A 26,281-nucleotide genomic window follows, 5' to 3' on the forward strand; every position below is an offset into this window, starting at 1 on the left:
CTAGTTCCGGAACGACTGCTTCCCCTGTGCTGAGCTCTGCCGCCGGCCGCCGCATCTTGTCTGAATTGTAGTTTTTGGTCTCGGATGTCACGCGACCCCCCGTGCCATATCCAGCCTGCTCCTGTTCGATATAACGCCGATGTTTTCTTCGTTCATATGAAACCCACCAGAGCGCAGCGAGTGCAATTGCAGCCAATGGCACACCAACTCCCACGCCAATAGCAATATTCCGAGAGTTTGACAACGAGGACCCGTCGGTACTGGGTATTGATGATGATGCTGGACTAGTTTCGGTGTTCGATAAAGAGGTGGTTGATACGGCGGTTGGGCTGGGAGTGCTCTGCGTTGCTGGAGTCGAGGAGATGACGTTTGAGAGAGCAGCATGGCCAAAGATCACGTCCCCGTCATTCAGTGGGAACGGGTCTTCGCCGTTGACGCACCCAACGGTCGATCCATTCGTAACAACGCCGTCGCAACAATATGTCGCTCGCTTGTCGTATTGGGCATTGATGATGGAAATGCCGCCGTTTTGCCGAAACCTGGGCCCGCGACAAGCTGATGGGCATCGGTCCGATTTCCAGCTGCGGTCGGTGCAGGTTCCTCGCGATATAGTATACGGCTGGTGTCCGGCGTTTATGCAAACGCCATTGCTCAGACAAATGTCGTTATATCGACAGCAAAAAGTGGATTGGCCCGTTGAACAAGGGACATCTAGGTTCGCAAGGCTGCCATCAGGAAAATAGCATGGCTGGGAGAGTGCCATCAACCCGAATGACAGTTGGAAATAGACAGTCAAACAACGCTGTAATAATAGCCGCAACATCGCATGGCAGAGTTATAACGGGAGCGGAGATGCTCGAAATCAGCAAGCTGCCATATTCATGAAGGCTGATCGTCGGCAAATCACGCCGCCCCTAAAGTGGAGGTTCATTATTGTACCCCGTCACGCTGATCGAAAGGAGATTATTCCTGTTCTGATCCCGGGGGCTGGAAGCTTGTCACCCGTGTTCTGTTTCTTCAAGAGCAAAACTTTTCTCACTGCCCAATAATGTATCGTACCGCTGACTTTTGCAGGGGTGGGGAATATCTGCGTGCCCCGGTGCGGATCCGCTGTGCATGGGACAATGCTGGCCCCATAAAAACCACCAGCGGCAACAACTTCTTGTATGCACGGGCGGACCAATCGTTTCAATGTCCCTTGGTGGCTTTTGCCCTTGTCACACCTAGCCCTCTCTCGTGCCAGGGTGACATTATGAAGAAGGCCAGTGTACGTCTCAGCCGGCTCGTACTAATAAGCTGAATTGGAGGCTGGAGGGACGCATTAATTTTGACTCATATTTCAGCAATTCACTTCTCAAAAGTAAATGCACTATTAGGGTTTCATCGAGCCTTAGCTTCAAAGCTTTGCCGCCTATCATGTATCGTGTACTGTTTCCCTGTTGAATCTCTCCTGCGATAAAAGTGCTTTGATTCCAGTTAAAGCTTTGTCACATATGCATAGCAAAACACTAAAAGCAATAAATGCAGATAATTGTCAAATATATGGATACATCATGCCCAAAAAATATGTAAGGAGAAATGCGAAAATAGACATGTACACCATTGCGCCGTCCAACATATGCCACATTTTCCGGTAGAAGTAAACAAAATCATGCTTCGTTTAAACAAAGAGCAATATATGCATGAATAATTGCAAAAACTATGGCATCTCACATCATCATTCGTGGCGGTAGAGTAAAGAGTCGAGGTATCAAATAACATTGGTGACGTCTTCTAAGTCTTCTGGCTCAACTGTGCTGCTTGGTGCATCTTGCAAGAATACTGTATTCAAGTTAATAAATAAGGCATATGAGAGTGAATGTTGGTTGGGTACGAACCGTGCGGCTTTAGGAACCAAGACGATATAAACGCAACGAATATCAACCCGGACAAGCAAATAAAAACAGTTTGTGGGACGGTGCGTACTGTCAAACTGTATATCATATTGAATATTGTCGGTGCAACGACCCGCGCAAGGGCGTGGAGCAACCCAATAGCACCCAGAAGTTGCCCTGTTTGTTCGGCAGGAACATGTTTTGTGAGGGATGACTGAAGTGTTGGCGATGCCATCGCACCCATTGCTGCCGTGGCACCAGAGAGCATCAACAGGGGGCCAGAGCGGACGAGACAGTACCCTAAATAGCCGAGCATATCAAACAAAACTGATATCCTAATGATGACAATGTCCAGCATATCAGAGCCCTCCTTGTGTTTATTCTTAGAGGCAGATTTGCGAAAGAGTCGGGTGAGGGTTGGAAGAATGGCAAGAAGAATGGCGACTCGCACGGTGCTGGTCATGGACACCAGCATACTTGATTGGAAGTTGCCCCAGCCAAACATGTATTCCGCGTAGATGATCAGCACACCCATTGTGCTCATGGCGACACCAAATATTGACGTGTCGATAGCCGATAAGATAATCAAATTCCTTCGCACATCCCGTAGTTTCTTTTTCTCTCCGGGCACCGACGGCCTTGTTCGATCTTCCCGAGGAAAAAGAATCGAAAGCGGCCTTAGAAGACTCAGTGGGTTGAGATTTCTCCATGACTTCCACCGCACAGCGCTGGCATCAAATAGCCGTATATTGCGTTTTTGCCGGTTGGATTCCTGGTTCTGCTTGGAAAGGGATTCAGGAACGATCAAAGACATAGAAACTAGAAACAGTACTTGGCATGCCAGAACGGAATAGAACACTATGAGCACGTTGTTCGTTAGTTTGATCAGGTAGCCGGCAATAAACGGGCCAAGCGCGATGCCACTGAACAACACGCCATGAAAGTAGCCAAAGGCGACGTTTCGGCGCTCTGGGGCCACACAGTCTGCAGCGTACGACTGGGTGAGAGCTACTGCGGTAGTGACTGATCCAAAAAGGCCATCAAATGTAGCTCCAAGAAGGAGGAAGTTCAGAGAAAAGACGTCAGGGCGAGCGGCCACCATGACCGTCACAACCTCACCCAACAAGGTACCGAAGGTAGCCAGTGCGATGATCTTTGTCCTCCCGTAGCCATCGGAAAGCACTCCTAGTTTTGGGCTCGCAATGGCAGCCAGGGCCCCCGCAATCAGATTCAACATCAGCTGGAATCTTGAGACCAGCGCTTGGACTTCCGGGATGCGGCATTGCTCGTTATCTGCGCCAAATACCACGGGCAGGTAGGTAAATGTAGGATCCAACGCCGCACGCTCGGACAGATAATCTCGACAGATCAAGGTTAGGATCAGGTTGATTTTGGGGACGGCAACGCCGCCGAACGCGATAGTGAATGGGAGCAGCGGCGGGATGACCCAGTAGATCTAGATGATTGGGTTCATCAGCTATGTAGTTCAACTTCCGGGCAGCGGAGCGTCTCAGGTAGCTCACGGACGGCCGCTTCCACCAGGGCAGGCCTGCAAAGCCGGCTCCCGCAACGTATTTGGCCGGTTCGTCGCCGTTGATGGTCGGCTGGGCGGATGCGAGCAGCGCAGAGCGTTCGTCGACACGGGTTTGCGCCATGCTGTCTCGGCTGCCTGCAAAGCCACGGTGAGAGTCGAAGGACGGCCTGCTGTCAACAGGGCGGGCCGAAGCATTCGTGCTCTGCCGCCGCCCGCGAGCCGAGTCGGACGCCATCTGATCACTCACGGTCGCCCACAAGCTTTAATAGTTAAGCTTCGTGAAGGTGGGTTCTGCGATAAAGAAAAATCCAGATTTCACAAGCTCCAAGACCACGATACGCCGCGACCGGCGTGAGAAAGCAGCGTTGAGGCGCGAAATAAGAATGCCTGAGCCCGCGGGATCCTCATCATTGCTGCTGAATTATTAATCGCCGTCGCGGATTTCGAGCTGAGAAAAAACTTGCTCATCTGTCAACTTAGTTCCGCTGGGATGTCTCGTTTTGCGTTTTGCTCGGCTGGCCGGTCCGCGTTCCACGTCGGCGCCAGCTCGCCTCAGGCGATGTCATCGGGCTTATTCTGCTTATTGCAGGACTAACAATGGCTCGCGGATGGTGTGTGCTGTCTCGATTCGACCCGCACGGCGTCGACGAGGCTTCTCCAGCTCCTGCGGCGGCCTGATATGCGCCAGAAACGTGTCGCGAGCAGGCGAACACGGCTAGAATCTCCAGCAGCCCTGAGTTCCCCTGTCACAGTTCTGCTTCGGCCCAACACCATGCAGGTTCACTGTCGTCTCACGCCTGGCATCCTTGCGGCGAATACGAGCGGGCTAGGCCTGCATGAGTTATGTCATATTTCTATTCTGTGGTAGTTATATCGCTAATAATATCTATGGCCTAAAGCCAACCTTGAAGCCCATCCCATCGTAGAACCTATTCAGCTATTGTACAAGATCCCCGTACTGCGACCCGCCAAAGAACTTCTTTTGATGCAGACACCGGTCGCTCGTGCACCCCTGGCATCTCAGAGTCATTTGTCGCGAACAGTTATCGCCACTGCGCAGATGCTGTGCTGCGAGGTTTGCCAGTCCTTCAATAAAGACGGGATGGCCATTCAAACTCTCCACGCGTTTCACGCCTGGAGAGTCAGCATCTTTGATGACTTCTAAGTCTAATTCATACAGCGTTTCAATATGGTCGCTGGTGAATGCAATGGGGATCAGTAAAAGATCCGTTTGCCCACGCTTGACATAGTTTTCTACCGTGTGGCTGGTTTGTGCTCCCAGCCAGGCCGACGGCCCAACTTGAGATTGCCAGCAGAGGCGATATGGATTCGAAAACTTGAGTCTTTGCATGACTGCATGGACTGTAGCCGCTACCTCTGAGGGATATGGGTCCCCTGTAATTATAAGTCAGTCCCCAGGTTTTAGACGTAGAGTGGTATAGAGAATACCTCTGTTCACAACACTCATCGGTAAGCTATGTGCCGAGAAAAGGAGAACAACATCGTGCCTTCGTTCCTCGGGGTATGTCTTCAACTGTGCCTCGATGTTCTGTGCGAAGGCCTCCACTAAACCGGGGTGTGTCGGCCACCGATCAATCACACTCCATTGTATAGCGCCAGCAGGCTCTACGCCGTCATTGCCACGTTTTCCTTCTAGTCGGTTTCTCCATTTCCATAATTCATTCAGCGAACTGCCTGTCGTCGAGCAGGAATACTGGGGGTATTGCGTGAACGCTACTGCCCGACCGCCGTTCCCTCTTCCGAAGCCGTCATCGAGGAGCCGGGCATACATCTCTTCAGTTAATGGGGCAGCATACCGGAACGCGACATATGGCTTATGCGGCGCGGTTTCCGGTGATATTCTATCAAGTATCTTGCACATCTCCTCGCACTGGTATTCGGACCATTTTCTGATTGGAGACCCTCCGCCAATTTCTGCATATTGTTTTTGGATCTTCGGCGTTCGTCGACGAGAGATCAGCGGGCCAAGATATGATTGAAGGCGGCCGAGAGGTATTAAGTCACCATCTGCCTGGAAAAAATAGTAAGCATAGTATTAGGTATGAAGCAATTCGGAATAGCATACAAAAAGCCTGCTCAAGAAGTCGCCAACTTCGGCCGTAGTCGACGGCCCGCCCATATTTAAAAAGACCATCGCCGTAGGGCCTTGAGCTCCGACTGAATTCTGTGTCACCGGTGGCACTGCCGTCGCCATTCCACGCCATCTCTGAATATGACTATTTGTCCGGCTCGAAGTCCGCCATATCTCGCCCAGCTCCCGCTGGCAAAATCTTGACATCGATTTGGGCAACGCCATCACTGAAGTTCAAATAAAAAATGAGACGACTTATCTCAGAAGACTGGTTTCATTTAACGGTGTTCTCGATTGAAATAGTGTGCATTTATCATGTTTTCCAGCCGTTTGAATTCCGGCTTCTCATACTCAGCTCCGTTACTCCCCTGTCCAATCAGACGACGCGGGATGTCAGTTCGGTCATGTGATTTGGCGTCATCAGACGCGTTCTTGGATTACCTCATCACGCGTGGTGGACTAGGCTCCAGAGTGGGAAGACGCCCTTGTCTTTGCACAGGTTGGAAACGAATCATTTTGACAATGGCCGAGGGGGGTTATACTCGTGAGGATGATGTTCTTGAAGAGGAGGATGAGATCGACGACACTGTAAGAGCGCCTGACGTTCTTTTGAAGCTGTATGGCTGATCCATTCAGGGCTATAAAACTGTCAAAGATGCCGTTCTATTTGCTATTGAAGTTAGCGAATCTATGCTAACACTATCTCCGTACTCAACCTCGAAAAAGGCGCCCCCGGAATCTCCGGCCACTGCCGCACTGAAATGCGCCTATCACCTGATGCAGCAGCGCATTATATCCAACCCACGGGACATGATTGGTGTCTTGTTATATGGAACAAAGACTTCAAAGTTTTATAACGACGATGAACATGGGAGAGGAAGTCTCCCGTATCCCCACTGTTACCTTTTCACAGACTTGGATGTTCCGGCTGCATCAGACGTTAAAGAACTGAGGGCATTAGTGGAAGACGAAGATAGAGCTGCAGAAGTCCTAGTCCAATCAGAGGAGCCTGTATCCATGGCCAATGTTCTATTCTGCGCTAACCAAATATTCACTACCAAAGCCCCGAATTTTTCGTCAAGACGGCTGTTTATTGTAACAGACAATGACAACCCGCACTCGCAGAACAAGGCATTACGATCCGCTGCGACGGTGCGCGCTAAGGATTTATATGATCTTGGTGTTACTATTGAATTGTTTCCTATCTCAAAACCTGACTCGGACTTTAATATGTCGAAGTTCTACGACGTATGTTTATACCATCATCGTGGTACATTCCGTCTTCTGCTGACATATATCCCTAGGATATTATATATAGATCCTCTTCTACTGATCCAGAGGCACCTGACAATTCTCACATGTCATCAACTACCACTAGTGGTGCAGACGGAATATCAATATTAAATAGCCTGCTATCTTCGATCAAGTCAAAATCGGTCCCCCGTCGTGCTTTATTCTCCAATGTTTCTTTGGAGATTGGCCCCGGTTTCAGTATATCTGTAACAGGATTTCTTATATTTAAACGGCAAGAGCCGGCTAGAAGCTGCTTCGTATGGCTTGGGGATGAGACACCTCAGATAGCTAAGGGAGTAACAACACAACTTGCGGACGACTCGGCCCGTGAGGTAGAAAAATGGGAAATCAGAAAGGCTTATAAATTCGGAGGTGATCATATTTCATTCACGCAGGAGGAGCAGAGCACGCTGAGGAACTTTGGCGACCCTGTTATCCGTGTTATTGGATTCCGCCCAATGTCATCACTTCCAATCTGGGCTTCCACCAAGCATCCTACCTTTATATACCCTTCCGAGGAAGTTTTTGTTGGCTCCACCCGAGTCTTTTCGGCATTGCAGCAGACTTTGTTAAAGAAAGAAAAATACGCACTTGTGTGGTTCATTCCCCGAAAAAACGCAGCCCCTGTTATGGCGGCAATGATTCCAGGCACAGAGAAGCTGGATGATAATGGCACACAAGTAATGCCTCCGGGAATGTGGATTCTACCATTGCCTTTCGCAGATGATATACGCCAAAATCCAGAAACACATAACATTGTCGCACCGGAAACCTTAATAGACAAAATGAGAGCTGTCATAGAAATGCTAAAACTTCCCAAGGCCCGCTATGATCCCTTGAAATACCCGAACCCTTGTGAGTGTTCTCTATCTATTTTCTTCTTCTTATATCCCTGACCATTCATAGCACTACAATGGCATTACCGTATTCTTCAAGCATTGGCCCTTGACGAAGACCTTCCAGAAATACCTGAAGATAAAACAATTCCTAAGTACAAACAAATTCACAAGGTTTGTTTATCCGCGTTTTAGGTTGATATCTCTATGGCTTACCTTTCTAACCCATAAAACCAGCGTGTTGGCGAAGATGTGATAGCTTGGGGACAAGAACTAGAAATTCATTACCGCCTGCTTGAGCGACGGCAGCCCGCTACATCAACCTTGGTAAAACGGCCTGCACCTAGCAAAAGGGATAATTCCACCGAGAGAACTACAAAGAGAGTAAAAACTGATGGTCCCGCAGCTGATGTAGTGAAGTTGCATTATGAAGAAGGAAATTTGAACAAGGTTTGGATTATGAGTCCCTACTTGAGATGCGAGACTAACAAGTAGTATAGCTTACAGTGGCAGTTCTGAAGGAGTATTTGCTAGGTCAAGATCTTTCGGGGGCTGGTAAAAAAGCGGATCTAATTGACAGAATTCAGATGTTTTTGGGGAGTAGGTGAATCAAGCTCCTATGACTCAGGTAATATCAATTTTAAGTTCTGTTTTAGAATTGTATTGAGGCGTCCGACCATTTATTTTTGGTCCTTTTGGGATATCATGGATGTTGGTTGGATGGGGAGAATTGATTCTGTGGTTCTCTAATGAATGACTGTCAGGGGTTGAACTACCAGACTGGGCCTATTGTTTCTCTATTCTATTGATCAGTAGATGGTCAATAGATTGGTATTGAAATTAATTCGATCATACTTCTGGAAACACAAATTTCTGATAACCCTGTGGGCTGGAGCTTTTGGTATAGATGATTTTTCATAAATGGAACATTCTCCCTGGTTGAAGACCTGGGTGCTTACGGTATATAACTCAATCACTAGCTTAGCTAGTCAAGGCATAATGCATTCCAGTAAGTATGAAAATATTCATGAACTATGATCTACTCTTAACATCTTTTCTACATAATCTGTTCTTATCAAGTCTGAAAAATAGCTATAAATATCATTGAAAGCTGATATACTTATTTGAGTGGATGTCACTCAAGAAGATAGGAACATTGGAGAGATCCAAGGACGAATCCGTGATTCAAAAGTATTTTAATCTTCCCAATTGACCAGGTATATGGGTAAACAATGCATAAATACACAGCTACGACAACAATCCTTGTATATCTGCAGGTTTGCAATTGGCGAGTCACTTCTGTTAGCTGTAGCTCGGCATGTGCCTTTCTTGGCATAGTTATGTGATCAATCTGAAAGTCAACAAGAAGGTTTTGGATGTGACCGCGGCATCGCACACCAGCTTGGGAAATTTCAACATTCACAGGATGCGATGCTGTGGAGCTTAGCGATAGTAGCCATCGGATTCGGCTTGCTAGGTTGTGTGGAGAGTGGGAGCGTCTTTAAGATGAGGTGACTCTTGTTAGAGATGCCATGAAAATTTCACTGTTCTTAATCAGAGTACGGAGTAGGCAGAGTCGACACTGAATATTGAGTCGCATAGCATATTAACCCTGGGGACTACCCCTTCGATAGCACGTATATCATAGAGTTGACAATACACCTAAAGGCTAGTGGCATTTTGGAGTGCATAAAGGAGCCTTAACTGACAGGCATGACGATTCAAATCCTTGTCATCGCAATGGGTTTTTGATTGTCGATAAAGGAGCCAGCCGATATTCTAGAATGCCTTTTAAGACGGTAAGATTTGTTGTTGAAAACAATCTTGTGGTGATCCGTCGGTATACCATGGTATAAATATCTAGGAGGCAACCTTTCAATTAATCAGGATACTGAGGGGGGAGGAGTTCAAAGACTCAGTGACGAGCTAGGCGGGAGGAACGATATTTAGTTCTTTATAATTGGGTTTTGGAGAAAGTAAGGTTGGCTCCACCGGCCACATAGAGGCAATGGGTGGTCTGTTGACGGGAGTCAATGCTTTGGTAGCGGCAGTAAAAGAGGACCTTATACTCCCGAAGTATTTCAATCCGCAGCAAACCTGCCCAAAAAATCACATGAAAATAGCCGCGGTACCCGGGGGACGGTTGTTTCAAGAAGTCGAGGGTTTAGCCTTTGCATGAAGCACCAACAATGCCAGTACTGATCATCAATTTTGGGTGCAGCCAGGGCTGAAACTGCGGCGCCGTGGAATCTTCGATGATGCTGACTAGAACGATGGATGAGGAGGATCAACCTTACATGCTTAGTCACCGGTCTGTGAAACGGTACCAATACTGATTGTATGTTTGAAGCCGACCTGACGACGAGCCGCTGCAAGTGTCTTTAACCTCGGAGGGTTGCTGGAATCCGAAGCTAGAGCTTGAATCCACAGACCAGCGGCTTACTTACCGGCGTATTATCTGTGTTTCTGCGTTTTTCTCGGTGCTGCTAGGGCGACAAGCACCGCTTGTTTTTGCTCCTGAGACCGCGTCCGTACGGTACCGGGGCGGTAATTTCAGCGCCAGCCTAAACTGGCAATTTCCGCCTCGTCGCTCTTCTTCTCTTCTCTCTCCGTCCCCGCCCTAGCTGTGCAATTGCTGTGGCCTGTGTGCTATTCGGCCCGCTGCATTTTGGTATGCAGCTGTGCAGTGTGGGTGATCAGTCATTCTTTTACTTACCTATCTTTCCTATTTTCCCCTTTTGTTATTGAGGTGTCGTGCGGGCCAGTTGGCACCTTGTGTGTGTTGGCAACAAACTAACACTGTCCCGCGACAAAACACCCAATAACGCGTCTTGGATGCGAAACAACCCAGGTTGCTCACCATCGGGATTCGCCCTTCGTTTTTAATTTATTTTCTATTATCTACTGTCTCTGTGTCTCGCGACGCACCTGGTGGGTTTTACGCCGAATACGGTGGATATAGGTCGTGGGAATATCCTTTTCGAGCCCCGACGCTGAACCGCCCCGAGTGTTTCTCCTGGAGGATATCAAGAATATTCGGTTAAAATGAAATATTTCGCCTAGCTCGTCCCGCCATTGAATCTCGACGCGCACCATGGCCGAATCCCGTTCGTATCACCCCGGAGTTACGAGTGATAATGGGGTGGATTTGGAGGACCCGTTTGTTTCCCATACGGCGGTCGGAAACTACTCCCAACCACACCGCTATACGTCTTTTGATACACATTTCTTCTCGTTAAATGCTTCTTCTACTCTGCAAATAAAGCGCGCCCTCGAGGCGCATTTGGCGGAGACGGAGCGCAGATTACAAGAAACGTCCAAGCTTGGCACATCTTTAGTGGAGCAGCAGAGAGAGCTCTCGGAGAAGTTGGGGGAAGTCGAAAGACAACAGGCAGACGGGGAAATTGGCCCTGATCTACGGCAACGATTGCAGGACCTGGAGAAGGAGTACAATGAGATAGGGCGAGAGACTGCAAGGGTTGCTCTTGGACCTAGGATGAGGGCAATGGGCCAGGACGACGGCTTAACCACGCCCTCATTGGATTCTCGTGTAAGGGTATGAAATTGATGTTTCTGGCAAATTGTTAATTGCATTTTTTTTTCAGCACCACGCGAGCCCGTCCGTATTCTCTAGCCAGGCCACCAATTCGCCTTCGAAAGTATCAGTTCCATCCCGTAAGCAGCGCAACCAGCCATCGACCCGGGTCCACGACATAGAATTTGCGACCGAAATTAGTACGTCTCTACTCGCTCAGGTCCGCCAATTACAAATACTCCTTGCGGAGCGAGAAGAAACAGTGAAAGCATTAAATCTTGAGAAATCTCGTCTTGAACTTGAAGCTGAAGGGTTTACACAGCGACTCAGATCCCTTGACGAGAGTGAACAGCGCTATAAAGATGAAAACTGGGGCTTGGAAACACAGACTCATGAGCTTCTAGCTGCTGCAAAGGAATCATCAGACCGGGAAAGTCGCCTAACTACCAGCCTAAATGCACTCGCGATTGAAAAGAGCAACATTCAGCGGGAGCTAGATGAACTCAAACAAGCTCACGGTAAACTCACTGAAGAGAATCTCACAGCCCAGAAGACATATGATTCTGAACTTCATATTTTGCGTCGCAACGTAAATCTTGGGGAAACTGAGCGCAAATCCCTTCAACATAAAGTTGAAGAGCTAGCAGGGCAAAACCAGGAACTTGCTAAAGCTGTTGCGGCAAAACTCCGTCATAATGAGACAGATTTTGGTAAGAATCTCACTTTGGAAGAAGAAAACAAAAAGTCAGATGAATCAACACCTGAGAATTCGCCGCCCCCGTCACCAAACAAGCCAACACCACGTCATGGACATCTAGAGTCGGAGACTCTGAAAAGCTCATTACATCATGCTCACAGAATGATTCAAACTCTTAAAGGCACCATCCATAGGGAAAAAACAGAGAAAATTGAGCTTAAGCGCATGCTGCAAGAAGCAAGAGATGAGCTGGAACAACGTCGTACAGAGCCTGCTCGGCCGCTAAGCTCCCACAACAGACGACAAAAGCAGAAAGCGGACGCCTTTAAGAAGCCACCGCGACCAGAGATGCTTGGCGCCGGCAGAAGGGGAACTACCCAGATAGAAGTCGCTGAGCCCGACTGGGAAGATGAATCTTTTGAACCAAGCCCCACTCGTGCTATTCCCCCAAGCAGACGCCCTGTATTTCAATCTGGAATGGACTCGGCTTCAGCAAGTGATGCCTATCAAACAGCGAATGAAACTGAAGGATTTGAGACTGCAAACGAACGCGAAACAGCCACTGAAAGTGATGCCTTCCAAACCGGAGCCGAGAACTTTGTTGGCGACAGCAGCGACGATCTTACTGAAACCGAATCCCGGGCCGGCCGTACCGACACAATTCGCGTCAAACGTCCTGGGCAATTGCCTGCTAGCAGGCCTATCTCTTTCGTCAGCACTGCTTCTACTTCTGGAGATGAGGATGAATACACTGAGGTACGAACGCCTGTGCAAACTCAGCCCCCACGTTATCGACTTAAGATGAGCCGAGGGCGACGGAATCGGGCCTCACAGGAAGTTCATACGCGTCAGGGAAGTGTTCCACTGAGTCCCCGCGACTCACCTGCAAGCTTAAACAGCCCTCCTCAAAGTCCACATCAAAGAACGGTATCAGGTGGACAGAGTCTTTTCGCTGAGCTTGACGGCTTTGTTGGAGCCGGAAGCGATGGCGAATTCGGTGCACCCCTTCGCTCAAATACAGCTTCGGAAGTCTCTACGCCGAGTCGTCGACAAAGCTTTGCAACTTTCCCAGATTCAAGTCGCCCGTCTACTTCAAAACACATTTCTATGATTGATTCTTCTACGATGACCGAACTCCTAACCAATGTCGCCGAAGTTAAACACATAGGAACGTCGACAGAAGCCCGAGAATTCGCAGACGCCTCTACTACTTACGAAAGGGTTGTTCTCACCGACTCCGCTACCCAGGCTGCCCCATCCGAACCTAGCTGCCGCTCCGAAAGTGAGATTATGACAACTCTTGATATACCCCCGATACCGGTATCAGAGAAACCACACCATGACAGCCATATGGCTATTGGGACTGTGCCTATCCCCATTGCTATGTCCAATGAACCAGCTACCCAATCTGTCACACCTGAACCCAACTCCTATTCGGAAAGTGGAATCACGACAACTCTCGATATACCGCCAATACTAGCAGCAGAGAAACCGCAAAATAACGGCCATATGGCTGCTGGGGCTGTGCCAATCCCCATTCCTATGTCCAAAAAATCAGCCTCCCTTGCTAATTCGTCCATCTACTCTGAGCACACCATTCCTTTAGCCACCACGCCAACCCAAGCCCAACAGCAGACCTCATCCATGGAAATGCAACTATCCCAAATTACTTCTACGAATACCGCACCTATCGTTCCAGTCGAGCCCACTAAGTCTACATCAGAACTAGTAATATCGTCCATTCATTCCACCTCTACCATACCCACTGTCATTGGCCCATCGGAGCCACCAGTATTAGAACTCTCCCCAATAATTACCTCGGGAACTCCGCCCCAGGAACCAAGTGTCTCAATACCTACGGTTGAGCTAGCATTAAGCCCGATTCAGCACGCAGAATCAACGCCGAAACGGCCAATGACAGCAGTTCAAACAAGCGGCTCTCTTGGAGGTCTTCTATTGGCTTCACAGATACCAAGCCACATTTCCTCTGGGCCTGTTGTGAATGATCGTGGTATCCAACATGGTATTTCGACTTCAGATAAGGGAGTTGACACTTCGCCAACATCTAAGGTCGTGGAGTCTAATGAGAGTCCCACGGTTCAAGCGGTACCTGCGGTATCGGAAGTGCCATCACGTCAGGCCGTGGATACTTCCGAAGTATCTGCACAAACTATCCTAACCGGTGCTCAGATCGACAAACTTTTGATAGAACGTCAGAGCAGCCGTCCCGTGACTGCCATTGAAAACAAACAGGCTCAAGAAGGCATTTTGAGTACTCAAGCGTCCCCCTCCGCTACCCCCAAAGCGAAACATCAGCAGCCTAGCCAGACTGGTGTTTTCCTCAACCCAGGTCACCCGGCTTCTAGAAGGCCTGGCAGCGCTGGTAGCCAACGCTTTAATAGCTTCTCACATCCACCTCTTCCTGTTGATCATAAGCAAGCTATTGCTGCAGCTACTCAGAAAGTACCTTTGGATAACTCAATCTCTATCATGGGACCCCCAACTGCACCAGCATCGTCTTATCGCGGGGCTAGCAACACTCGACCCCATACGCCAAATGATCAAACTAGCCGTGCGTCTGTCCGAAATTTGACCACCCCTCGAACAAATTTCAGGCGAACAAGTACTAGTATGACCTCTCGTCGCTCTTCTGTATCATCTTTTGCCTCGGAACTGGACGAAAGGTTTAACTTGGCGAAAGGAGCCTACCCCTTTGACTCGGGCGCCGACCCTCGTATGATCCAAGCAATTACACAGACGATGATTGGGGAATTTTTGTGGAAGTATACCCGAAAGCCAGGCAGATCGGATATGTCTAATACACGACATCAAAGATATTTTTGGGTTCACCCGTATACACGAACGTTATATTGGAGCACACATGATCCACAAGTTGCTGGAAAGATGCAGCATAAAGCAAAAAGTGTTGCTATTGAGGCTGTTCGTGTCGTCAACGATGATAATCCATATCCCCCTGGTCTTCACCGAAAAAGCCTGGAGATCGTAACCCCTGGGCGTGTTATCAAATTCACAGCAGCTACGAGTCAGCGACATGAAACATGGTTCAATGCTCTTTCCTACCTTCTAATTAGAACGGCTGACGGTGAGAGCAATGATGAAGACGGTGGTTGGGAAGCCAGTAGCGAAATTAATTCCACAAACGGCCGTGTTTCCCGACAAGCTGAGTCTCGCAGATCGGTTTCTTCTCGTAATAGCCATACTACTCGTGCGATTTCGAAGCAGTTCATTGAAGTGACACCTACTCTCCGCCGACCAATCACCCCGAACCAGGCTTCTCCATCAATATCCAGCCGCCCGGGGTCATCTCTGCGCCATGAGCAGAATAGACAGGGCTCTGTATCAAGAATGAGCGGTGTATTGAGGCCATCAGGAATAAAATCAACGTTTTCTAGCCGGCGAAGTAGATACGGAAATGCCAACACGAGCATTGACACTACCAGTGCCGCTAGCAATGACAGTGCTGAGGATTTTAGACGGGTGATTGAAAGGCAAGAGAGAGACGCTGATCGACTAGAGAATGTGCGGGCTTGCTGTGACGGTGAGTCTATTTACGTATCCGAAAAGTATAGTCATTAGATACTAATACTGCCCAGGCAAACACGATGTCAGTTCGCTACCAAGAACAAGTCGGTATAGTAGTCGACTTAGCCCTCTAACAAACGCCCATACCTAATTCTCTGGTTGTTACTGTGCATTTTGCCTCAAGCTTTTTTCCGGGGCATTTTTGACACCTCACAAAAGAACATTGGAAGCTGTATGTTGTGGACGAATTTCCTTGATATCTTCTCTCTTTTTCAATCAAAATACTTGTTTGTATTTCGGTGCCTTTGACGATTGTTTAGTGCATTTATTCAGCCCTAAACTTGACCTTTTCTTGTTTACATACTGTGTTTTAGCTGCAGAGATGAGCGCTGAGTAATTTGCTATTTTGAGTTCACTCCAGCTGTATTTAGCCTCTAGATGTATGCTGTTGCAGAGTGACTTTCCTTTGTTTTACTTGTTCTTGATGGATGTGCATTGCACTTCTCAGTATGTTATTTTTTTTTGTTCGTGTCTTCTAACTGACCACTCGTTCCCCCCTTTTATGAAATCGTAATCCCCTTTGTTTTCTACAAACTACTTACTTGCTCCTCAGACTATTTTTGGGCTTCCTATTTCTTCGCTTCCTTCTCCTCTATTTGAAAATATCCTTTTGTAGTGTGAATGTCCTTTTTCTTGTTTCTGAAGATAACATGTATGTTCCTGTATTCGAGCTATACTGCCATATATGGTTGATTCTGAATGAAGCTCCTTGTGGACATCTGCGATTTTTTTGGGTACGTACTGAAGTCATGCTTTGACATACGACCGTCAAGGGGGGTTGGAAGGCTGGCACATAGCCAAACGGCTAAATATCGAGAATACCAATATTCGATGGATCTGATTATGTCCTGTCACCTCTTGGTTTTATTTACGACCCGTAGCTTGTTTGCGCACTTGGCCCCTTTCTCGACCCATACAATGGTAAGGGTTGATTGACATGTTTGCTATGTTTGTTTATTTGCCATATGGTTATTGGCTAGTTAGTCAGTTAGTTAACTACTGCATAGTTTGCCTTTGTGGTTTGCCCTGTTTGCATTGCCCTGGAATGGCGATTGGGCCAATCGAAGGGTGTATGAACATTTCCATTCACTACGGAGAGCTATTTGTCGTGCAGCCGCCCCTTTTTTTGTACTCAAATGTGAAGGAAGAACAAATTGATGTCTCTAGGTGGTGAATATCAATCAAACACCGATATGCTCAATTTACGCGCTAGTCTTCCCCGCTTGAAGCCGAACGCCCACTCCTCGGAAGCCAAATCAAGCTAACGAAATGTGGAGCCGATGCCGGGAACTGAAGCAAAGGGACGAACGGGCCTCACGATCCCTGTTCTCTTCAAGAACTTCAAAAGCGGAGAAGCGCGGCGCAGAATTCATTCTTCTCGACAACAGTTAGATCGGTCAAGATGGCGCATCCTGCCTTTTCTCAGCAGCTTAGTGACATGATTGAACCTGGATCAATATTGGTATCCAGCGCGCGACGTAAGCTGTCTGTTGTCAGGCCCAGGGTTGGCAGTTGTTCTGGTTGGCGAGTGCTAATTCTTATCTGCAGATTTCGCGGTAGTATTCTTTGACACGGTGTTTCGGCGGGGAGAAATCCTCGCTCCAATTCTGAGGATGTCACAGATTAGATCTGAAGCATTTGCAAAATTTTGGATCGAATTTTCAGGTATGAAGTTTGAACAGTTAGCAGGCCGAGCCACCCCAGCTGTTTGAAGCAAACGTGCCGAATTTGACATGGAAGTTTTGTGCTTCAACTTCTTCATTATTGCAGCCGTACCCTAATTTTTTCATTAATCCCCGGCAGTATTTAGTAGTATTTTGGAACTAAGAGCGGCGTTTAGGAGCCAGAAGCCCCGAAGCCGCAACAGAAGCTGAGCCTGTGGGCTCAAACGCCCTTCTGCCACCGCTTCTTGCCACCGCCAAGGGAGTAATTCTCGATATTGGTCCAGGAACGGGAACTCAAACTCCATTATTCACCAACCCCGGCATCAAAGTTATCTATGGCGCCGAGCCAACTCAAGATCTCCACGCCGACTTACAAGCAAAGGCTGAACGCTGTGGTAAATCGTCGACATACAAAATTTTGCATTGCGGGGCACAGCCGCAGTCTCTCGTCCCTGCGCTGGACAAAGCTGGCTTTGAAGATCTGGCCAGCGGGGTCTTCGACACCATTGTCTGCGTGCGCGTCCTTTGCTCTGTACCAAACCCTGACGATACAATTCGTGGGTTGTACCAATTGCTGAAACCGGGCGGCAAGATGCTGGTTGCGGAACATGTGGCGAATCCTTGGTATGCGAAAAATGGGAGTGTTCTGGGAAGGCTGGCGCAGATATTTTATACCTTACTCGGTTGGCCGTTTTTCGTCGGGGATTGTCAGTTGGGGAGGAACACTAGAAAATCACTGGTCATGGCTGCTGCAAAGGATGGCGGATGGGAAACCGATACCTTAGAACTGTCCTTTGGATGGAGTGCGATACCGTACATCAGCGGAACACTGGTGAAAAGAGGTTAAAGAATAAGTTAGGGATATGCCCATCTCTACTGTGGCCGCGTTGCCATAGCTATGGACACGCTTTTTCGGGCATCATTTAGGCTTGGTGCATCCTGGGGTCTCGAGCACAGTTATTGTTCACTCTTATATAATTTAGAAATGATTCCATAGATATCAATCGATCTAAACTCTTTTCTGGTGCTCTTGGGATTTAAATAGTGTGGCGTCTATGGTGATTGCTCTGAGGCTGCCTGAGAATAGGTGGCAATTCACGTCGTTAAATTCATGCAGTATTTACAAAAAAACATATATTCAAAAAAGTCATTAGGGTATCTTTCTATCAACTAGGCGATGGGTTTAGGCCGGCCCGGTGGCCACCAATCAAACAAATCTAGGGCTTCACTTGTCCAAGGTCCCTGTTCTTCATCTTCTGTCCCACCATCCAGTGGAAGGTAATCATTAGTAGTCATTAATCGTGTCTGTATAGAACTACATGGCCCGTTCAGTCTATTTCTCAGCGAAGAGGTGTCTGACAGAGACTTTTGGAGGCATTCCTTTTGGCGAGGGATAACGCCTGTAGAGTCCATTGATTTGTTGTGGGCTAATGATGTCGAGTCTGAAAGGCTTCGCGAAATTTGCTTGAGTCGTTCCGGCGGTCCAATGCGGTCTTGTTCGCCGGGTGTTACCAGAGCCTGCGATTGGCTAGGCTTGAAAAAATCAGATATTGGTTTTGTCCTCTGGGTGCTTGGAGGTATATCAGACTCGCAGATGGATTCTTCAAGCACACGCATCGTAGAGGTAGATGGAACAAAGTCTAGGGAGTAGTTACCGCTCACTGAAGATAGAGCGGATCTTTTTCCGCTTTGCGATATCGGCAAGTCTGATTTTTGGCGGGTTTTTACGGGGAAATTCTCATTTGGACAGTCAACAGAAGGATCAGCATCGTTAATATTTTCGTTTTTAATTGTCTGCTTCCTCTCAACGGGACGCCTCTTTGATTCTAAACACATGAGCTTATTCCGCGGGTTTTCTATAGATAATGGATATGCTGTAATTGCTTTCTGTCCATGGAGCATAGTTGCGATAGATTTTTGATTGCTTGGCTGGGATTTTTTGGAGCCTTTGCGATCGCGCTCTGCTCGGGACGACGATGATATTTTCAGAGCACTCGCTGGCTGAAAACTTAACGAAGATTCATCCAGCAAGGCGTTATTGACCTTGCTGCTACGATTACTGCCAGCTCCTTGACGAGCTTGATTATCAGCCTTTTGTTCAGAGTCGGGAGCAAAGGGATCACGATTCTCCAGCTCGCCGCGGACCCCTGACACCTTTCTTCTTTTATTGGGCAGTTCTGCAACCTGCCTGTGTGTAGCGTCGGCATTTTCATTACACAATTCGAACGGAGATTTTGCTGGTAGTGCAGCTCTGCCTGTGGGAGTCCGATGATTCCCCAAGAGTTCTTTCAACGATTTTGTTTTGGAAGGAGCCCCGACTCCAGCACCAGTGCCAGTACCAGCAGACCGGCCTAGCACTTGGAAAGCCGATGACGTAGGATTCGGCCGCCTCTTGTCAAGCAACTCCGTTAAATCGCTCTCTGAAGTCTCCAAACATTCTCCAACGTCAACAAGAATACCCCGCTCGAGCTCCAGCTGGTCTCCGTCGCGGATTGTATGGCCTTCTCGCAGATGTAGATCTCCAACAAAGTCCCCAGCGTTGCCATAGGTCATGAGCCGCCGATTAAATGTATGAAAAGAGACAAATCCATCCTGCCATCGCTTTGCTTTGCGCTTCACGTCGTAGGTATACAGACAGCGATACTTGATGACAGGCGCTGTGTTTGAGGTTTGACCGGCGGAGAAAGAGGACGACGACCGGAACGACGGTACAGTGCTCATGATCACACCAGTCACACGAAGGTCAGGACGCCAGTTCCCCGTGTGTCGTGTCGTTGACCGTGTCGTTGACCGTGTCCTTGTCGTGGTCATGGTCGTGGTCCTCGTCGTTGGACGCGACGGGACGTGACGGCTTAGTCAGCAGCCCGTAGTTATCTGCAGGGATTTTGATATCAAGACAAGAACCTCGCCATCGCAAGGTCTGTCGGATCATTGCGGGGCGAGCCTGAGCTGCAGGGGCGGATGCTGGTATGTAGGAGGACGTCATCCAGAACCCAGTTGGAGCACTGGACGTCTCCTCGCCGCGCCAGAACCGCACTGCTAGACAAGAGAATCGCGATATCAAGCAGGCAAAGCGGCCCTGGAGTCGGACGATCAGGGCGCCTCTGTAGACCAGCGCAGCGGGGGGTGCGACACTTGTTTCGCGCTCGCCAACTGCACTGGCCGCCCCCGTTTCACACCGCCAGCGCAGGCTCGCTCTGAAACGCCCGTGGTTGCCGGCCGGGCGCTGCTCAAGGGAGGCGGGAGCCGCAGCCCCCGGCTAAGCTGAGCTTGACTGTCTCGGGCAGCCTGTTGGGCGTCGTGGGCATACGGCCGTGGGCGTAACTACGCAAGCCCAGCGTCGCGTGCAGGGAACAGGTCAAGCCACCAGCCCGGCGCAAGCAGGCGGGCTGTCTCGGGGTGACCAGCACCGCCAGGCTTGCGAAGCAGTTCAAGGCCTGCGAGCCGTCGCTAGTCGTGCTGTCAAAGGCTTGCTGAAACGCTTAGTAGCCCGGATCCCAGTCCCGGTGACGCAGCGCCCGCGACATCCATCCCGCCTCTCGCCCAGCCCGCCCCGTCGCCCGTCCAGCACCCCTCCTGAGGCCCGTCGTTCTGCGCTGGGACGAGACTCAATTGCATCTCTGCCGCCTGACGCCCTGGCGTCCTCCCGCCGCCGCCATGTTGACCATGCACAGGCAGTTCGGCAAGCTGATGAAGAGGTCCGCCGACGAGAGCCATGTCTCCGTGCTGCTCAAGGACTTCGACAACGCGGACAAGCTGCTAACAAAGGTACGCATACAGAAGACCTGCTGTGGAAGACTCGAGGCTCCCTATTTTGCAGCTGAGGGCTAATGCGTGTCTGTCTTTGACAGATCATTGATTCCAGCAAAGCCTGGCGTGATGCCTGGTCGTCGATCCTCACATATCAGGCTCGACTGCTACAGGAGTTCGAATCCCTCTACCATCCCATTGTAGGCTCATCGGAGCCTACAGCTCATCCCCCTGCCATTACCCCGGAGGCAACCCTCGAGCGGACTGCCAAGTTGAACGAAGAGTATGAGTCGCTACGAGTTGATCTCCTGGCGGAGATCAACACAGTCGATAGCAGGATGATAAAGCCAGCAATGGAAGCAAAAGACTACCTCCAGCCATTCAAGAAGGTCATCAAAAAGCGAGACGATAAAAAGGTCAGAGAGCTCACCCGCCCTTTTTGCCCTATGAGAAAAGCTACATTTCTGAGGTGCAGATTGCTCCATTGGAGCAATTGCATCTACGATGGGAAGAAAACGGCAAGTAAAATATGGGATCTGACATTTGGCTATAGCTCGACTACGAACGATATCAAAATAGAGTGGACACAGCTCGAAAGAAATCAAAACGGTCGGACCGGGAGAACTCAAATCTTGCTAAGGCAGAAATTGACCTCAATAAGGCCAAGGAGGTTGGTGCTCTGATCTCTACTTTCAGAGTTATAATGGAGTTGTCAAGCTAATAGATTCCAAGGAATACCAAGCGGCTGACGAGCATCTTCGTGGGCATCTACCCGCTCTCATCACGGCCACATTCTCGCTCCTCCCGCCCATCCTGGGCGCCCAAATCGAGATCCAAAACACCCTGCTTGCATTATACTACACCTCGTTACACAACTACTCCTTGGCACAGAACTTCCCGTCTCCGCCTCCGCCGATGGATGAAGTGATCCAGGTCTGGGAGCACGAATTTCTCCCTATACAACGTGAGACGGAATCAATCGGCTGTGTTACACACGGAAAGACAGGCCGCCAGCCTAGAACCTCAGACGACCACAAGAGCCCGGCGATATCGAACGGCATCGGTTCGCGGCATGCCAGCTCAACGCCCGCCCTCCGTAAACCATCCATCTCGCCCGCTCGCACCATGCATGCACCCCCGTCCGTGCCAACAGACACCCGCCCACGAATCAACTCCCTGAATACAGCTTCAACCGGCAATCTCATGACCACCCACCGGTCTCGCCAATACTCTCCTCCCAGCCAACACCGAATCTCCACTGACTCCCCCGATACCTCCCCCTATCACACTCCACAGCCAACCTTCACACCTCCCCTCTCACAAGCACAGTCATGGAAGGCACCCGCACAGTCCGCCGGAATCGCAGCAATGGCTGCTGCAGTAGCGAAGAAAAAACCCCCGCCGCCACCTCCACCGCCGCCAAGGTCCGTTTCGTCAAATATACGCTTCGTCACTGCCCTGTATGACTTTGGTGGCCAGGGTGAAGGTGACCTTGCCTTCAAAGAGGGTGATCGTATTCGTGTCATAAAAAGAACTGAAAGCACGGATGATTGGTGGCAGGGGGAACTCAGAGGCATCAGGGGCAGTTTTCCAGCCAATTATTGTTCTTAAATGGGAGCCAGTCTTTGCGAGACCTTGTTTCCCATCATATCTCGCCGTACCCACGTCAAAACGTTTTTTATTCGTGACAAAAAGACACATTACCCCATTCCTTGATTTGTAGTTGATAAGAAAATATTCTCCATATGTAAAAAATAACATTCTGGCTGGAACATATCTACTGTCCAATTGATATAATAAAAATGCGTTCTTCTCAAACAAATGTACCTCCAGACAGATAAAGGGGTTGCAGCCTGGTAGTATATACTTATGAAAAGAGTATCAATATCTAAAAGCACTTTTTCTTCGGAACAAACCCTACAACCAGTGTATACAAGTTTATCATACTTTGAGCATATAATTAATACCTTGCTCATTCATTAGAGAAATGCGGAGTCAGCCGTACTATCTTCAGAGCTTCCCAGGTGTCGCCTCCTGTCACTTAAAAATATATCAACCATTCGTTTGCTACTGATGGTAGAGTGCAGTTCACTTAGCCTCGATAAGCCCTCAGACGTCTCATTCATCCTAGGCGGGATGTTTTCACCCATTCCCTTATTATTTTCTTTAGTGGTTAGCCCATCGTTGTTCCAAGGCCGTATTGTGGTGGATCGAGAGGCCCCTTTTATATCACTAGCATACAAAGAAACAGGGAGATTTCTGCCATGGCGAGAGCGCACGGGCGTGGGGCTACCGGCATCCACACCATCCCGTGGCGACACCGCTTGAGGCTTAAATAAATCAGGTAGACGTGTTTTGCGGTACGTCAGTGGGAACTGATTGGGAGTTCTTGACGTAATTCCAAGTCGAACGGTTCCGTTTTCGGCCTGCGAAGGGGCTCCAGTTTCAACCACAGCCGAGCCACTGCAGGCTGGAGCATTTGCCTCTATCAGAGATGGTCTTCGCACATTTGTAACGCCGAGTGACATGGATGTCCTAGAGCTGCAACGAATAGGGCGAGAAAAATTATTCTGGGATACAGGAATAAGCTCCGTCAGGTATGGAGGCTCCGATTCTTGCATCTGCTGGCCTTCAAGAAATTGTTCAGGTATTCCCATAAGCACTCCCTTATCTCGTCCAGGAGAATGGCTAACATCCTCAATATCAGATGCTGCATCGTCGATTTGGGTATTTTCTCGGTAATGGCCTCTTTCTGGGACAAACTGTACATTTAAGCTCTCAGGGGGGCCTGGTTTATCAATAAGATCCATTTGGGATGTAATCCAAGATTTCCAATCGGCGCTACCTTTCAGCATTCTATCACGACCGCGAGGCCTGTACGGAAGCCTCTCACTGGTAATGATCGTGGCCGTTCCTCGGTCCCCACCGGACTCAGAATCACTTCGACTGTCACAGCGATCTGGCGTACCACCAGACCTTGAATAAACGCTTGGAGATATAATGGAGTTCTCTTGGTGCGTTCTCCTAACCATGATAGTAGAGGTGTCATCATCAGAGTTATCATTTTTAACCTTTGTAGGAGTTGTGAGGATTTTGATACCGCGTGAAATACGGCGTCCACGAGGGGTCGAATCAGAAAAGTTCGCATTAAATTGTCCCAAGGCGCTTTGACGATGGAAACGAGCGATGCTTTCGTTGCGATGGGCAATCTGCTGGGGTGTCAGGCTTGCTCCGGCATAGCCACGACGAAGCCTTCGTTGACTACGGACACTTGGAGATCGTCTTGGGGGAATGACGACAGGTTGATCATAGCACAAAGAGGTTTCGCTTGGTACTCGTCTGATACTTGGGCCTGGCCGTGGAGTTATGGTACCATCTTCGTTTTGTTCCATATCAGATCCATCTATTCTTCGCATCAGAGCAGAATAGACCCTCTGACTATCCACATAGTTTTCACCGCTGCAACTGGCAATCGGCTGTCTAAATGCGGAATATCCATCATGATAGTTGTGGTTTGGTTTTTCATCGAATATCGCATTTCCATGTTCTTCAATAATGAATAAACGACTCTCTACTGGCCGCCTAGCCGTGACCGTATTAGTAGCTGTAGAATTTGTCCAGCTTGTGACACGTGAGTTTGATGTAGCCGTACTATCGAAACTTTTCATTGACCGGACACTAGCACCACATTCATCTTTGGATTGATGATGAGGAGAAAAAGCACTGCTCATTTGTTGATCGTCATGGGATGCTGACGAACTGTTTATGTCTGAATCTGTTTGATGTTGTGGATCGGTGGGATTGCTGACATTCGATTGGCAAGATTCTGCTTGAGAAGACGGCATATCGTCTCGCTCAGAGACACGACGTCCAAATAGACGCCGAAAGCCGTTCTTTATTGATTCGGAAAGAACTTTCTTTCGTCGGTCCTTGGGTCGTTCATCCGTATACTGAGCCCCGGAATTGCTGTGATCACTAGTTGCGGAGCCAAGGGGCCGGACAGTCTTCCTGAAAGGCTTGATTTCACTTCGTCTTCTTCGATAACTGGAGACAGTAGTACCGGATTGAGGACTATGACTTAACGCCCGTAAAAATTGATCCCTTGCTAGTTTTATGGCGGCCTTTTCGCCATTTGCAGATCGATTCTTCCCTGCATGTTGCTCGCTTTCTCCCCTAAAGAAGGACATCGATCGTCGAAGCGTGGTTCGAGCAAAGTGTCGAGTGCCTAGGGTATCTCGGTTTCGGCCAGAGGTATCACCTGGGCGTGACCGAGCTGAAAACATCGATTTGGATCGTCGAAGCTTTCGGTACGACGAAGGTATGGATGGAACGGACGGTATATCATCACTAAGTACTCCAAATTCATCGACACCATATAAAGGGGGTAGCAGATGAGTTGGGGGCCTCTCGTCATTTTCTGAAGTGGAAGCATCGTTTGCGTACGAAGCTGCTCGACGAGAGTTTGTGTGCCTCGTATTGTTTGGGTTTATTCGACTAGTATCAATGGATTTAATACTTTGAGACTGTGAAAATGGAATCGAATGATGGTTTGGTCCAATCTCGCTGGAATGGGATTCATCTCTCGACGATTTTGCGGCTCGTTGCATTGCGAGATACGCAGCCGCCAAAGCCTGCTGTTGAGCCGCTTCATCTTCGATGGGCTCCCCAAAAGACTGGCCGCGTCGCCGGGGCTTGACTGAAGCGGATGACTTGCTTCTCCTAAGCTTTGAGCTCAAACTTGTGCCCTTGGAGACCATCTTGAGCGAGGTGGTTGGTGTCAACGAGTAAGATTATACAACGTGACTAAAGTCAAGATACTCGAATTGCGAATACAAAATAACGCTGGCATGCATTAAAACTCTGCAAAACATATGGGATGGAGCATCTCCAGTCTTTTGTGTTTGAATCGTAAACAACCGCCTCGACGGCAATGTTGCGGCAGGTCGCACCCACACCTGCAGCGAAGGGAAAGCCATACCGGCCTAGGGTAGGCGGGAGGACACAGCATGAGACAGCAGCGCCTGCAGCAGAGCGAGACAAAAGACGCAGTGCCGTCTAGCGGATGTATAGCAGTAGCTGGAGCTTTGGTCGCCGATGAAGCGTATGTCTGGTGGCTGTCAGCTGCAGTCAAGATGGTAAACCAGCCTGCTGCCAACAGTGCCCACCGAAGGACTAAAGCTCCTAGCAACAAATTAGCATTTTTCTGCCTCAAGAATCTCATGGGGATTGTCTCAGACCTTCAACCTGTCGAGCGGCTCTGTAGACCGTTGTGAGTCACGTCCTCCGTTGGTTGGATGGTTGAAGACCACGATGGCGACAAGGTCAGTCTCAAAGCCACGGAACGCCATCATTGTAAATCAATTAGAGACTTCGTACAATCTAAAGGGGATTGTCGCCTAGTGG

The 26,281-nt window shown here is 49.0% G+C and overlaps 8 protein-coding genes across 8 annotated transcripts; 4 read left to right on the forward strand and 4 right to left on the reverse strand.

The window, feature by feature from the left end:
* Positions 1-1,750: 1,750 nt before the first annotated feature.
* Positions 1,751-3,529, reverse strand: LOZ57_001049 (uncharacterized protein; the record flags this gene model as incomplete). The annotated part of the gene is made up of 3 exons (XM_049250142.1): positions 1,751-1,821; positions 1,878-3,330; positions 3,398-3,529. 3 exons carry the CDS (start codon positions 3,527-3,529, stop codon positions 1,751-1,753), a joined length of 1,656 nt encoding a protein of 551 aa, XP_049111302.1.
* An 816-nt stretch (positions 3,530-4,345) lies between these two features.
* Positions 4,346-5,563, reverse strand: HEM15 (ferrochelatase hem15; the record flags this gene model as incomplete). The annotated part of the gene is made up of 3 exons (XM_049250143.1): positions 4,346-4,803; positions 4,858-5,440; positions 5,495-5,563. 3 exons carry the CDS (start codon positions 5,561-5,563, stop codon positions 4,346-4,348), a joined length of 1,110 nt encoding a protein of 369 aa, XP_049111303.1.
* Positions 5,564-6,022: 459 nt separating this feature from the next.
* On the forward strand, positions 6,023-8,237 carry KU70 (ATP-dependent DNA helicase II subunit 1; the record flags this gene model as incomplete). The annotated part of the gene is made up of 6 exons (XM_049250144.1): positions 6,023-6,088; positions 6,137-6,748; positions 6,805-7,648; positions 7,700-7,803; positions 7,867-8,079; positions 8,130-8,237. The coding sequence occupies 6 exons, from the start codon at positions 6,023-6,025 to the stop codon at positions 8,235-8,237; spliced, it is 1,947 nt and encodes a 648-aa protein (XP_049111304.1).
* Positions 8,238-10,723: 2,486 nt separating this feature from the next.
* Positions 10,724-15,555, forward strand: LOZ57_001052 (uncharacterized protein; the record flags this gene model as incomplete). The annotated part of the gene is made up of 3 exons (XM_049250145.1): positions 10,724-11,179; positions 11,235-15,420; positions 15,476-15,555. 3 exons carry the CDS (start codon positions 10,724-10,726, stop codon positions 15,553-15,555), a joined length of 4,722 nt encoding a protein of 1,573 aa, XP_049111305.1.
* Positions 15,556-16,866: 1,311 nt separating this feature from the next.
* Positions 16,867-17,975, forward strand: LOZ57_001053 (uncharacterized protein; the record flags this gene model as incomplete). The annotated part of the gene is made up of 3 exons (XM_049250146.1): positions 16,867-16,942; positions 17,013-17,129; positions 17,305-17,975. 3 exons carry the CDS (start codon positions 16,867-16,869, stop codon positions 17,973-17,975), a joined length of 864 nt encoding a protein of 287 aa, XP_049111306.1.
* Positions 17,976-18,298: 323 nt separating this feature from the next.
* LOZ57_001054 (uncharacterized protein) lies at positions 18,299-19,939 on the reverse strand (the record flags this gene model as incomplete). Its single annotated transcript, XM_049250147.1, has 1 exon — positions 18,299-19,939. One exon carries the CDS (start codon positions 19,937-19,939, stop codon positions 18,299-18,301), a length of 1,641 nt encoding a protein of 546 aa, XP_049111307.1.
* Positions 19,940-20,785: 846 nt separating this feature from the next.
* LOZ57_001055 (uncharacterized protein) lies at positions 20,786-22,489 on the forward strand (the record flags this gene model as incomplete). The annotated part of the gene is made up of 4 exons (XM_049250148.1): positions 20,786-20,896; positions 20,980-21,294; positions 21,432-21,548; positions 21,611-22,489. The coding sequence occupies 4 exons, from the start codon at positions 20,786-20,788 to the stop codon at positions 22,487-22,489; spliced, it is 1,422 nt and encodes a 473-aa protein (XP_049111308.1).
* A 368-nt stretch (positions 22,490-22,857) lies between these two features.
* On the reverse strand, positions 22,858-25,635 carry LOZ57_001056 (uncharacterized protein; the record flags this gene model as incomplete). Its single annotated transcript, XM_049250149.1, has 1 exon — positions 22,858-25,635. The coding sequence occupies one exon, from the start codon at positions 25,633-25,635 to the stop codon at positions 22,858-22,860; it is 2,778 nt and encodes a 925-aa protein (XP_049111309.1).
* Between the last annotated feature and the right edge of the window lie 646 nt (positions 25,636-26,281).

This window comes from Ophidiomyces ophidiicola (assembly GCF_022830035.1).
Source record: "Ophidiomyces ophidiicola strain CBS 122913 chromosome Unknown scaffold_2, whole genome shotgun sequence".
Taxonomy (NCBI): domain Eukaryota; kingdom Fungi; phylum Ascomycota; class Eurotiomycetes; order Onygenales; family Onygenaceae; genus Ophidiomyces; species Ophidiomyces ophidiicola.